At 40.6% G+C, this 12,678-nt stretch overlaps 1 protein-coding gene across 1 annotated transcript in view; it reads left to right on the forward strand.

Annotated features, from left to right (window-relative positions):
- Positions 1-12,678, forward strand: part of arhgef10la (Rho guanine nucleotide exchange factor (GEF) 10-like a) — a 419,992-nt gene that overhangs the window by 110,579 nt on the left and 296,735 nt on the right. The window contains exon 14 of the mRNA XM_060910368.1: positions 2,116-2,286. Coding sequence (XP_060766351.1) covers positions 2,116-2,286 — 171 coding nt within the window. The remainder of the gene's footprint in view (positions 1-2,115; positions 2,287-12,678) is intronic.

Below are 12,678 nucleotides of genomic sequence, written 5' to 3' on the forward strand. Positions count from 1 at the left end.
AAAATCGAGTCGTACATGAGCTGATAGCTGATGAGGCACATAGCACCGAGTTGTCTATAACCCATGTACGACCAGATTGAGTGGAATAACTGTTTTATTCTATGTACATTCACTGGATTTTGAGAAACAGCATTTTGATTTTAATTTTTTGCAAATTCAATAAATTAAAACTTTATACAAAACCTCTGATAAAACCATTCCTGCTTAGGATGTAAACAAACCGTTGAAATGACAGTAGCGATTTGTGAAAAAATGCTATAATAAATCTCATCTCATTATTTCTAGCTGCTTTATCCTGTTCTACAGGGTTGCAGGCAAGCTGGAGCCTATCCCAGCTGACTACGGGCGAAAGGCGGGGTACACCCTGGACAAGTCGCCAGGTCATCACAGGGCTGACACATAGACACAGACAACCTTAATAATTCTTGAAAAATAATAAAAAAGATACGTTCTTACCATCAAATGCATTTATTCCATATTTTGTTGCTTTTTTTTTGCATCTTTGGAGTTTTCTTTTTCTTCTTTAGGATTTTTTTAAATATTTTTTTTTGGTGGTTGGCAAACCAACTTAAAGGTGCATTATTACCGACTGGGCTGGAGTGTTGAACAGGAGCTACTGGGGGGGGGCTTCTATTCTTTTAGCTATTTCTGTTTCTTTTAAATACTTTATAATTTTGGGGTTTTGTTTTCGAGTAGCTTTTATTTCATCCTTGGTTGGTTCAGCAACACGCGCCACCATTTTGTTTTACTCTACTCACAGTATATGAGCTGATAGCCGAGTACTAGTGTAGCCAATCAGAGCATGTGATTGCTCATATCCAGTGAATGTGGATAGAATTTTATATATAACACAAGCTGCGTTACTTCTGCCTATGGTGAAGTCACATGCAATCCTGTTGTTGTATATTATTGCACCTACTGCTGTCTAAACAACACATTTACAGCTTGGAAAAACTAAGAGATAATGCAGCCTGAAAATAATCATGATTCATTTTTTTTGTTTCATCGATTCAGATCATTCCAAATTTGTATCTCGATTTATCATCAGTCGATATATCATTACGTACCTACCAATTCACCTGATACACCACAATGAATGTAGACACAAAGCATAATTAGCTTGTGGGAAGACTGCACAGGAACTAACTTGTTTCATGGACAATCCACAACATGAAATGTAACTATAAAAGGATAAAATGTACAATATATCATTCTTTAAAAATACGGTTACACTGGAAACTGCTGTAGTACACTACCGTTCAAAAGTTTGGGGTCACCCAGACAATTTTGTGTTTTCCATGAAAAGTCACACTTTTATTTCCCACCATAAGTTGTAAAATGAATAGAAAATATAGTCAAGACATTTTTCTGGCCATTTTGAGCATTTAATCGACCCCACAAATGTGATGCTCCAGAAACTCAATCTGCTCAAAGGAAGGTCAGTTTTATAGCTTCTCTAAAGAGCTCAACTGTTTTCAGCTGTGCTAACATGATTGTACAAGGGTTTTCTAATCATCCATTAGCCTTCTGAGGCAATGAGCAAACACATTGTACCATTAGAACACTGGAGTGAGAGTTGCTGGAAATGGGCCTCTATACACCTATGGAGATATTGCACCAAAAACCAGACATTTGCAGCTAGAATAGTCATTTACCACATTAGCAATGTATAGAGTGGATTTCTGATTAGTTTAAAGTGATCTTCATTGAAAAGAACAGTGCTTTTCTTTCAAAAATAAGGACATTTCAAAGTGACCCCAAACTTTTGAACGGTAGTGTATCACTGGAAAAACAAAAAACACTGATATTTTGCTGTAAAAAAATAATCAATTTCAGACTGTTAACAGAAACTAATCCACCGCTGATAGTTTTCCTTTAACGACATGCCCCTAATGTGTTTTATTCCCTACTTAGCAGAGCATTTTATGAGACATTATAGATACACAATATTATTACAGTTCTGTCGATGGTTTATTGTGAGAGAATACTCAAGAGTTTTGGAGACATCATTATACATTTAAAAGAAAAGTTTCCATCACACCATTAAGGATACATCATCAATAACATTTCACGACTAAGTCTCTCTCTCTCTCTCTCTCTCTCTCTCTCTCTCAGGACATGCTGAAAAACACTCCGAAAGGACATGTGGACCGTTTGCCCCTGCAGTTGGCTTTGACCGAGCTGGAGACTCTGGCTGAGAAGTTGAATGAACAAAAACGAGTGGCAGATCAAATCACAGAGACCCAACAGCTCGCCCGCAGCGTCAGTGACCGCTCACTTAGCAAGGTTCCTATCTCTCTCTCTCTCTCTCTCTCTCTCTCTCTCTCTCTCTCTCTCTCTCTCTCTCTCTCACACACACACATACACACACACACAGAGTCCCTGATACCAGGTCACAAAACTGCATTCTAGCTTGCATGGAGATACTGCAGGGAAAAAACAAACAAACTGATTATCTTGTTACATTAGCACCTTTCAAGGGGTGGGATATAATAGCCAGCAAAAGAATAGTCCGTTCTCAAAGTCGATGTGTTGGAAGCAGGAAAAATAGGCAAGTGTAAGGATCTGAGTGACTTTGACAAGGGCCAAATTGTGATGGCTAGATGACTGGGTCTGAGCATCTCCAAAAGGGCACATCTTGAGGGGTGTTCCCAGTATGCAGTGGTTCATACCTACCAAAAGTGGTCCAAGGATCCAAAGGACAACCGGTGAACCGGCGACAGGGTCATGGGTGTCGAAGGCTCATTGATTCGCATGGGGCATTAAGGTTAGCCCATATGGTCCAATCCAGAAGAATAGAAGAGCTACTGTAGCACAAACTGCTGAAAAAGTTAATGCTGGCTAAAACAGAAAGGGGTTTGCCAGTAAAACAGCACTGAGTCTGTCTTATAACATTTTATAAGGTTGGTGAGACTATTCCTCTTTCCACAATCTCTCCAGATCATCCAGGGTCCGCATCCCTCTCTTGTGCTCTCGCCTCTTCAGCTCAGTCCGCAGGTTTTCACTGAGGTTCAGTTCAGGGGACTGAGATGGCCGGGGCAGAAGCTTGATTCTCTGGACAATAAACCATTTTTGTATTGATTTGGACATCAGATTATTGTCCTGCTGGAAAATCCAATGATGACCCAGTTTTGGTTTCCCAGCAGAAGCAGCCAGATTTGGATCCAAAATGTCCTGGTATTTCATGGAGTCCATGATGCCATGGACCCTAATAAGGTTTCCAGGCCTTTGGAGGAAAAACAGCCCCCAAACATCACAGAATCTCCACCATATTTTACAGTTGGGATCGGATTCTTTTCATGATAGCCATCCTTCTTTCTTTTTTTTTTAATGCCAAACCCACCTTGAGTGTTTAATGTCAAAAAGCTCCATTTTTGACCAGAGAACACGGTTCCAGTCAAAGTTCTAGTAGCGTTTCATAAACTTCAGGTGCTTATGTTTGGGATTAACTGACAGAAAAGCTTTTTTCTGGCACCTTCTAAATAATCTATTGGCATGGAGGTGGAGTCTGATGGTCGTTTTGGAGACTCGGAAACCCCAAGGTTTTACTTTTTCTTGTAATTCACCAACAGTGATCCTTGGGGATTTTCTGCCTCTCTTACCCTCTTCCTCATTGCACGTGGGGGCAAAATAAACTTGGATCTTCTTCCAGGTGAGTTTGTAACAGTTCCAGTCGGTGTCCACTTTTTAACTTTTGCCCTAACAGTAGAAATGGACATTTTCAGATGAGTTATTATTATTTTTTTTATATCCATTCCATGACTTATAAAGGTCAACACACTTCTCCCTCATTTGGTTTGCGTGTCTCTTATCTTTCCCATGTTGATTTTGAAGGAATCTATCCTCTGTATGCGTCACCTCATATTTGTTCCCCAGTTAATCAGAATTACAGCTTGAAAGTTCCTACACACTCCAGTCAACTCACAAATACTGTATAATTTAAATGCGAAACATGCTTCAGTTACATTGGGTTCACTATCATTTCCAGGGGTGCCAATAATAGTGACATGTATTTTTGTTGAAAATAATAATTTCTTGATGGGGGATTCGTTTTCCTCTGAATAAATTAATTTCAATTAAAGGTTGGATTTTTCTCATTTTTTTCAGCATGAGATGAAGCAACTTCAACAAAAGGTGGATTTTTTACGAATCTTTACAAAGGGTGCCAATAATTGTGGAGGGCACCATATCTCAATCTAGAACTTCATCTAAATTAAATGATATAATCAAATAATAGCAAAGAATAAATTCACTTCATGAAATAAATTGCGTCAAAAAGTTTAAAAAAAATTTCAAATTAAAAGTAAATAATGAAAATAAACACATTAAACTTGAACAAATCCTAGTAATTGCGACTTCATTACAATCTCGGTTGAAAAGCTGCGAACGCATCTTTCTTTTTTTTTACTGACTTTATGAATTCTGAGGAAATCAGGTCACCACATCGCTCCTGTTCATTCAAATTTACGTGAGATGAAGATGAATAATTACCGAATTATTTGAAATCTTACAAAAAATATGATGTACGACACAGCGGTCATTAAGTCGTTCAATTAACACCCATGTATGACGAGATTGAGTGGAATAACTGTTTTATTCTATCCACGTTCACTGGATTTTAAGAAACAGAGCATTTTTGATATTTTTGGCAAATTCGAGAAATAAACACTTCATACAAAATGTCCGACAAAATCGTTTCTGCTCAGAGTGTAAACAAATCGGCGAAACGACAGTCGCAATTTGTGAAAAAAATCTATGATAATAATAATTCTTGAAAAATAGAGAAACGTTCTTCCCATCAAATACTTTTATTCCATATTTTGTTGCTTTTGTATTTTTTGGAGTTTTGTTTTTGAGTAGTTTTTATTTCATCCTCGGTTGGTTCAGCAACATGCTCTGCCATTTTGTTTTTCTCTACTCACGGTATATGAGCTGATATCCTAGTAGTAGAGTAGCCAATCAGCGCACGATTGTTCATATCCAGGGAATGTGGATAGAATAATACAGTCATTCAACTCGCTCAGACTGGCTCATGGGGTCAATGATCACTGGACATGATGATTTGCTCAATTCATTTGTATTCACACGACAGATTTAAATCCTTCCATGTGCTGATATCCAAATATCCTGTTCATCATGACGGTATTGTGAAATCACACACGGGGTGTGAAATACATACGGTATGGCTCGCATTAGTCCTGATGATGAGCAGTCTTCAGTGGCCACTGATGGTCCATTATTGGTCAGGGAAACACCCCAACACTCAATGGCAGAGGTTTTTTTTTTTTTTTTTCCATTAGGATGCTCATGGGACAACTCCGCTGCTGCAGATTTGACCAAATGCATTGTTGGAAAAGAGAAATGAAGGAGTAAATGAAACATTTAATTGGCAAGCATGAGTTCCTCTCTCGAAATGTTCTCTCTCTCGCTCTCTCTCTCTCTCGTTTTTCCCCTCTGCCTCTTTGTCTCTATTCTAGTGCTGATTTTTGTGCAGAGTTTCATTTAGCGAAGCGAGATGGGCAGAATTTCAATGTGTTTCTATTAGCCCATAAGTGCTCAATGAAATATTCATCCATTGTCCTGCACTTTCAGAGTTACTGGAGCACGACAGCTAAAAACGGTGTGTGGGAAGGTTCTGTGTGTCACTCTGGTTAACGCACACATCATTCTCGCACTGCTGTTATTCACGCGTGCACACACACACGCACACGCATACTGTATACACCACATACTAATATATTCATCTGATGAAATCACATCTGAAAAATGAAACCACACTCCCTACATCTGAAAACGGCCAAATTGTGTAAAAATCCCCAATGATCACTTATGTTATAGCAGCTTAAACACATAATTTCTTCACCTGCCTCCCCTATTTTCTTTCCATTCATACAACCCCGATTCCAAAAAAGTTGGGACAAAGTCTCATCTCATCTCATTATCTCTAGCCGCTTTATCCTTCTACAGGGTCGCAGGCAAGCTGGAGCCTATCCCAGCTGACTACGGGCGAAAGGCGGGGTACACCCTGGACAAGTCGCCAGGTCATCACAGGGCTGACACATAGACACAGACAACCATTCACACTCACATTCACACCTACGGTCAATTTAGAGTCACCAGTTAACCTAACCTGCATGTCTTTGGACTGTGGGGGAAACCGGAGCACCCGGAGGAAACCCACGCGGACACGGGGAGAACATGCAAACTCCGCACAGAAAGGCCCTCGCCGGCCCCGGGGCTCGAACCCAGGACCTTCTTGCTGTGAGGCGACAGCGCTAACCACTACACCACCGTGCCGCCTGGGACAAAGTGCAAATTGTAAATAAAAACGGAATGCAGTAATTTACAAATCTCAAAAACTGATATTGTATTCACAATAGAACATAGACAACATATCAAATGTCGAAAGTGAGACATTTTGAAATTTCATGCCAAATATTGGCTCATTTGAAATTTCATGACAGCAACACATCTCAAAAAAGTTGGGACAGGGGCAATAAGAGGCTGGAAAAGTTAAAGGTACAAAAAAGGAACAGCTGGAGGACCAAATTGCAACTCATTAGGTCAATTGGCAATAGGTCATTAACATGACTGGGTATAAAAAGAGCATCTTGGAGTGGCAGCGGCTCTCAGAAGTAAAGATGGGAAGAGGATCACCAATCCCCCTAATTCTGCGCCGACAAATAGTGGAGCAATATCAGAAAAGAGTTCGACAGTGTAAAATTGCAAAGAGTTTGAACATATCATCATCTACAGTGCATAATATCATCAAAAGATTCAGAGAACCTGGAAAAATCTCTGTGCGTAAGGGTCAAGGCCGGAAAACCATACTGGGTGCCTGTGATCTTCGGGCCCTTAGACGGCACTGCATCACATACAGGCATGCTTCTGTATTGGAAATCACAAAATGGGCTCAGGAATATTTCCAGAGAACATTATCTGTGAACACAATTCACCGTGCCATCCACTGTTGCCAGCTAAAACTCTATAGTTCAAAGAAGAAGCCGTATCTAAACACGATCCAGAAGCACAGACGTCTTCTCTGGGCCAAGACTCATTTAAAATGGACTGTGGCAAAGTGGAAAACTGTTCTGTGGTCAAACGAATCAAAATTTGAAGTTCTTTATGGAAATCAGGGACGCCGTGTCATTCGGACTAAAGAGGAGAAGGACGACCCAAGTTGTTATCAGCGCTCAGTTCAGAAGCCTGCATCTCTGATGGTATGGGGTTGCATTAGTGCGTGTGGCATGGGCAGCTTACACATCTGGAAAGACACCATCAGTGCTGAAAGGTATATCCAGGTTCTAGAGCAACATATGCTCCCATCCAGACGACGTCTCTTTCAGGGAAGACCTTGCATTTTCCAACATGACAATGCCAAACCACATACTGCATCAGTTACAGCATCATGGCTGTGTAGAAGAAGGGTCCGGGTACTGAACTGGCCAGCCTGCAGTCCAGATCTTTCACCCATAGAAAACATTTGGTGCATCATAAAACGGAAGATCTGACAAAAAAGACCTAAGACAGTTGAGCAACTAGAATCCTACATTAGACAAGAATGGGTTAACATTCCTATCCCTAAACTTGAGCAACTTGTCTCCTCAGTCCCCAGACGTTTACAGACTGTTGTAAAGAGAAAAGGGGATGTCTCACAGTGGCAAACATGGCCTTGTCCCAACTTTTTTGAGATGTGTTGTTGTCATGAAATTTAAAATCACCTAATTTTTCTCTTTAAATGATACATTTTCTCAGTTTAAACATTTGATATGTCATCTATGTTCTATTCTGAATAAAATATGGAATTTTGAAACTTCCACATCATTGCATTCCGTTTTTATTTACAATTTGTACTTTGTCCCAACTTTTTTGGAATCGGGGTTGTATTAACAAGATAAAAATTGCAGCTTTGTTACATTACTAACTCGTTTCACACAGATGTTCTTGCGCAATATTGGCGTGAAAAAGAAGACACATCATTATTCCAGCTTTAGTGATTTACACTGAAAAAAAAAAGCCACGCCACCAGAGGTGTGACGTGTTACGACGGCGCATTGGCGTCTGTAATGATGTATCAACACGTCGGAAATATGAAGACCGCAATCATACCGGCGCTGCTTTCAAAACAGCAGTGGGTGAACGGAGTGTGGAGGTGCTTTTGTTAGCCGTGCACATTTATACCTCTCTTCAAACACAAGCAAAGTTGCTGAGCATCACATGCAGCATGTCATCACTTTGAGTCATTTTTATTTCATCCTCAGTTGGTTCAGAAACACGCTCTGCCATTTTGTTTTTCTCTACTCACGGTATACGAGCTGATAGCCTAGTAGTAGAGTAGCCAATAAGAGCACACAATTGCTCATATCCAGTGAATGTGGCTAGAATAAATATATAGTTACTCCTTCTACTCGGCAAGTAATGATATATCCTGTGAAGATAAATCTCAGTACAAATTTATGATGATTTTAATCACTGAAATAAAAATGAATCGTGATTATTATCAGGCTGTGTAATCCTCTTACAGTAGTTTTCCCTCACTGTTATTGTGTTGTTTAGACAGCAGAGGGCACAGTGACATACAATAGCGGAAACACACATGACTTCACCCTTGGAGGAAGTAACACAGCTCTAATGCTGTGAAAACGCACAATAAAAACAGATCTAAAATGGGAAAGAGCTGCTGTGCAAATAGATTTAACAAGAAATCAGAGCTCTCTTTTTACCGACTGCTGAAAGATAAAGGAAAGAGAAGCAAATGGAAGGAGTACAAATGTTCACTGTTCATTTTTAAGAAAAGGAATATTTTCATTAATAGGTTATTATATTTTAGTACAACCTTTACAAATGTGGTTAAATAATGATAGTTGATCTCATCTCATTATCTCTAGCCGCTTTATCCTGTTCTACAGGGTTGCAGGCAAGCTGGAGCCTATCCCAGCTGACTACGGGCGAAAGGCGGGGTACACCCTGGACAAGTCGCCAGGTCATCACAGGGCTGACACATAGACACAGACAACCATTCACACTCACATTCACACCTACGGTCAATTTAGAGTCACCAGTTAACTTAACCTGCATGTCTTTGGACTGTGGGGGAAACCGGAGCACCCGGAGGAAACCCACACGGAGAACATGCAAACTCCACACAGAAAGGCCCTCGCCGGCCACGGGACTCGAACCCAGACCTTCTTGCTGTGAGGCGACAGCGCTAACCACTACACCACCATACCACCCTGAAACAAAAGTTATTTTAAATTTAAATTTCACAAAAGGTTGATAAAGAATAGAAAAGGAAATGTGGCGACTTTTTGGCAATACAATTTTTTAATTTAATATTTTTTCAAAAATTTCATTGGAAAATTGGATCATGAACCCAATATTGTGAAACAAACTGTGAATTTGGTCAATCATTACATTTGTATTTCAGACCAATCAGAATTGAGAATTTGTGAGATATAAAATGTTGACAGTATTCTATAATTCTTGAAGACATTCAAGAAAGTAAAGAGTTAAAAAAAAGTATGGATAAGCATGAAGTACTTTTGTATACCTGGTACTTCTTTGGTACTTAAATTTCCATCTTGCCAAGTATATATCAAATATAAGTCATATAAATGTGCATATTTCATTATTACCCATCGCTATTGCATTAGAACTTCAGGTGCTTGTGTACAAATCAAGCAGTTTTGCTAGAAGTTGTAATGTACGTGAATATCTGACGTACATACTGTATACCAGGCATCACTTAGAATTACTACATGCTGTAATTTCCTTATAAATATTAAGTGCTACAAACAAAAAGACTTTTTCATTTCACTGGGAACAATGATGATTAACTTATTTAATTAAAATGGTGAAATCTTTATCACTCTAATAAGTTATTTGTAGCCACTAATGACTGTATTGCTTAATAAGATTGATGGGCTTATTTAGCGTATCATCCAAGTGCACCTGCATTTCCTGAAGGAAACAAATAATTTAGAGTCACACGAGAATCTGAACATTTGCTCAGTAATTAGTTGAAAAAAATTTAGTGGAACATATTTAATTTTTTTATTTACAGATTTAATAGGCATGACGTACCTTTTTTGTTTAGTTTGTGATGCCCAAAATTGCAGGTAAGCAGAAGGAAGTCAGTGTACAAAAACATTTTCAACTATAAATAAATACACACAAAGTACACCATATTAATGCCGTTTAGCAGACGCTCTTATCCAGAGTGAAATACAACACACCCAGAGCAGCCGTTGGGGGTTACGGTAGGTGCCTTGCTCAAGGGCACTTCAGCCATTCCTGCTGGTCCAGGGACTCAAACCGGCAACCTTTTGGTCCCAAAGCTAAGCTGCTTCTCTAGACATTAAGCCATGGCTTCCCCTTTCAGTAGAAAGATGTAAAAAACAGTGATTTGTGGAAATGAACCAATTCAAGGAAAACTGAAATGAAGTGAGAACGGTTCAACGTAATCCTTGACTTGCAAGTGACGTCAAAGCAAAATAGAAACCCGGATGTCGGCCATGTTGGTGGAGATACAAATGCGGGGTCAAGCGACATTCCATATAAAACATAGTCATGCGTGCGCAACCCTCTTTTTGTTTTTCCACTGCTTTTAAGCGTTCTTTTAGCTCTGCCATATCTTCGTGCTGTATATGGTTGTGGTCACAACAGTACTCGTGACTGTGGCACGTTTCGATTTTTTAGAATTCCGTCCATGATTCGGAAAGAGGGCGAGGAAACTCTGAGGCTTAGTATGGAGAGGAGAGGAGACGAGCACGTCTGAACAACATCGGCAGGCAGGGCTGATCTAACACAGGCTCAAACCAAAACAGCTCGTGTTTGCAGTAATCATTTTATCTCAGGTGAAATTTTTTTTTTTTCCGTGCTCTCACGGAAGGCGGTCGCATTTCTCTGCTCTCCTCTCCTTTTTTTCCTGCTTGTGCTCTTTGTTTCGTCTCATCTGCCTATACTTTTTTTTTTAGAGACTCTCTCCGCATTGAATTTCTAAACTAAAAAATCATGAATTTGATAAACTGGTCTCCTAATGAAATTGACACAGTTTCTGGGTTTGGGGGAACCCACCTGTCCTGCCGGAACGTCTGTGGAGGACATTGGAGATATCTACCTATTCGGAACCATGATTACCAGACTTTTGCTGATTGGATTAGGCATTGCCCTGGTATATCGAGGAAATCAGACAATGGTGACAGCTGTTCAAAGCCCCACAAAGCTGCCCGATATGATTAAAGCGGTGGGCAAAGCTGTCGGCACTCAGACTGTGGCTATAGAACTTGAACCACAACAATGGTTGTCATCTGGGAGACGCTTTCGGCTTTGCAAGGAATAAGTATTTCGGAGACCAAATAGAATTGAATTGAACAGAAATGGACAGATATGGACGAAATGGACAGATATGGACGAGTGTTGTGGACGTGTAAAGACTGCGTCTGTTCGAAAGACCAAACAATCTTATCTATCTTATCGACATTCGGCTCCCTGAACAGCACCGGCCTTGATCAAGGCCGTCGCTGGGGAAACATTTCCCCCAGAAGGTCACTGCTGGGAGACACTCTCGCATTCTTCGCATTCCTTCCCCAATTTTCCGCGGCCGCCGTTTTTCACCCCCAGTGTGACAAGCGGGTGCGTGACCAGCGCCGTTTGCATGGCTGCAGGAGCGAACGGCTGCTTGCTTGTGCTGGGTTACCTCTACCTCCTCCCCTCCCCTCCTACCCCCTTCCCCCTTCCCCCCCCACCCCTGACTGCCCCCTCCTTCCCCACTTTCCCCCCCTCAAGTCCCGTGTTTTAAAGTGTACTTGTGTTATTGTGTGCTTATGTGCGGAGGTTTTTAAATGCTCCCACACTGTACTCCTGATAGGAGCATAGTGTGTGTGTGTGTGTGTGTGGGGGGGGGGGGGGTGCTCTTTTTTTCCTCATCTTTCCTCATGTTACTACTGTGTTTCTTTTCTTTTATCCCTGTCTTCCTGTCCTGTTCCCCCTCTGTAAGGACAGGTTGATGGTCAATTTCACTGGTAACTGTGACAATAAAGGTTTCATTCAAAAGCTTTCTCAATAAGATCATGGAAGAATTTTATTTCGTGTTGCTAGAATTTTGATATAAAATGAGTGTTCTGTTGCCGTAGTTCACTCGGTCGTTGTTAGAATTTTAACACGTGTATTACCATTTTGCTTCTTGGCGCGCCAGCAAAATTATACGGTAGAAACAATCCAGACTGGGCACCCACTCAGAACATGGGCTATGTTTCGTCCAAGATCAGACTCGATCGATTCTTTGGCATCCAAACCAGATAGAATGCGATATCTGGGTACTCGATGGTTGGTAGAAGCATCTTATCTTCAGAAAAGTCCTGCCATCCTAGTTGCTTTGTAGATCCACCATCATGGCGGACGCTCATGACGTAGGACATTTTGATCACGTGGTTGCAAGCCTCAAAACAGAGACCCAAACAAATATAGCTACAAGTTTGCTGAAGAAAAAGTGAGTTCAATCAGGCAAAAGATTCCAATCAATATCGCAATCATCGTCCCTTAAGCGTGTTCCTTTTATGAAAAACGTGAGCACATTGTGGTTGATAAATCCACTTGTTCTTGTTTCGAAATACCCTGAGAATCATGTCCACATCTTGATCGCACCATTGCTGCTTCCTGTCCTGTACCAAAACATTT

Source organism: Neoarius graeffei, chromosome 26 (genome assembly GCF_027579695.1).
Source record: "Neoarius graeffei isolate fNeoGra1 chromosome 26, fNeoGra1.pri, whole genome shotgun sequence".
Taxonomy (NCBI): Eukaryota; Metazoa; Chordata; class Actinopteri; order Siluriformes; family Ariidae; genus Neoarius; species Neoarius graeffei.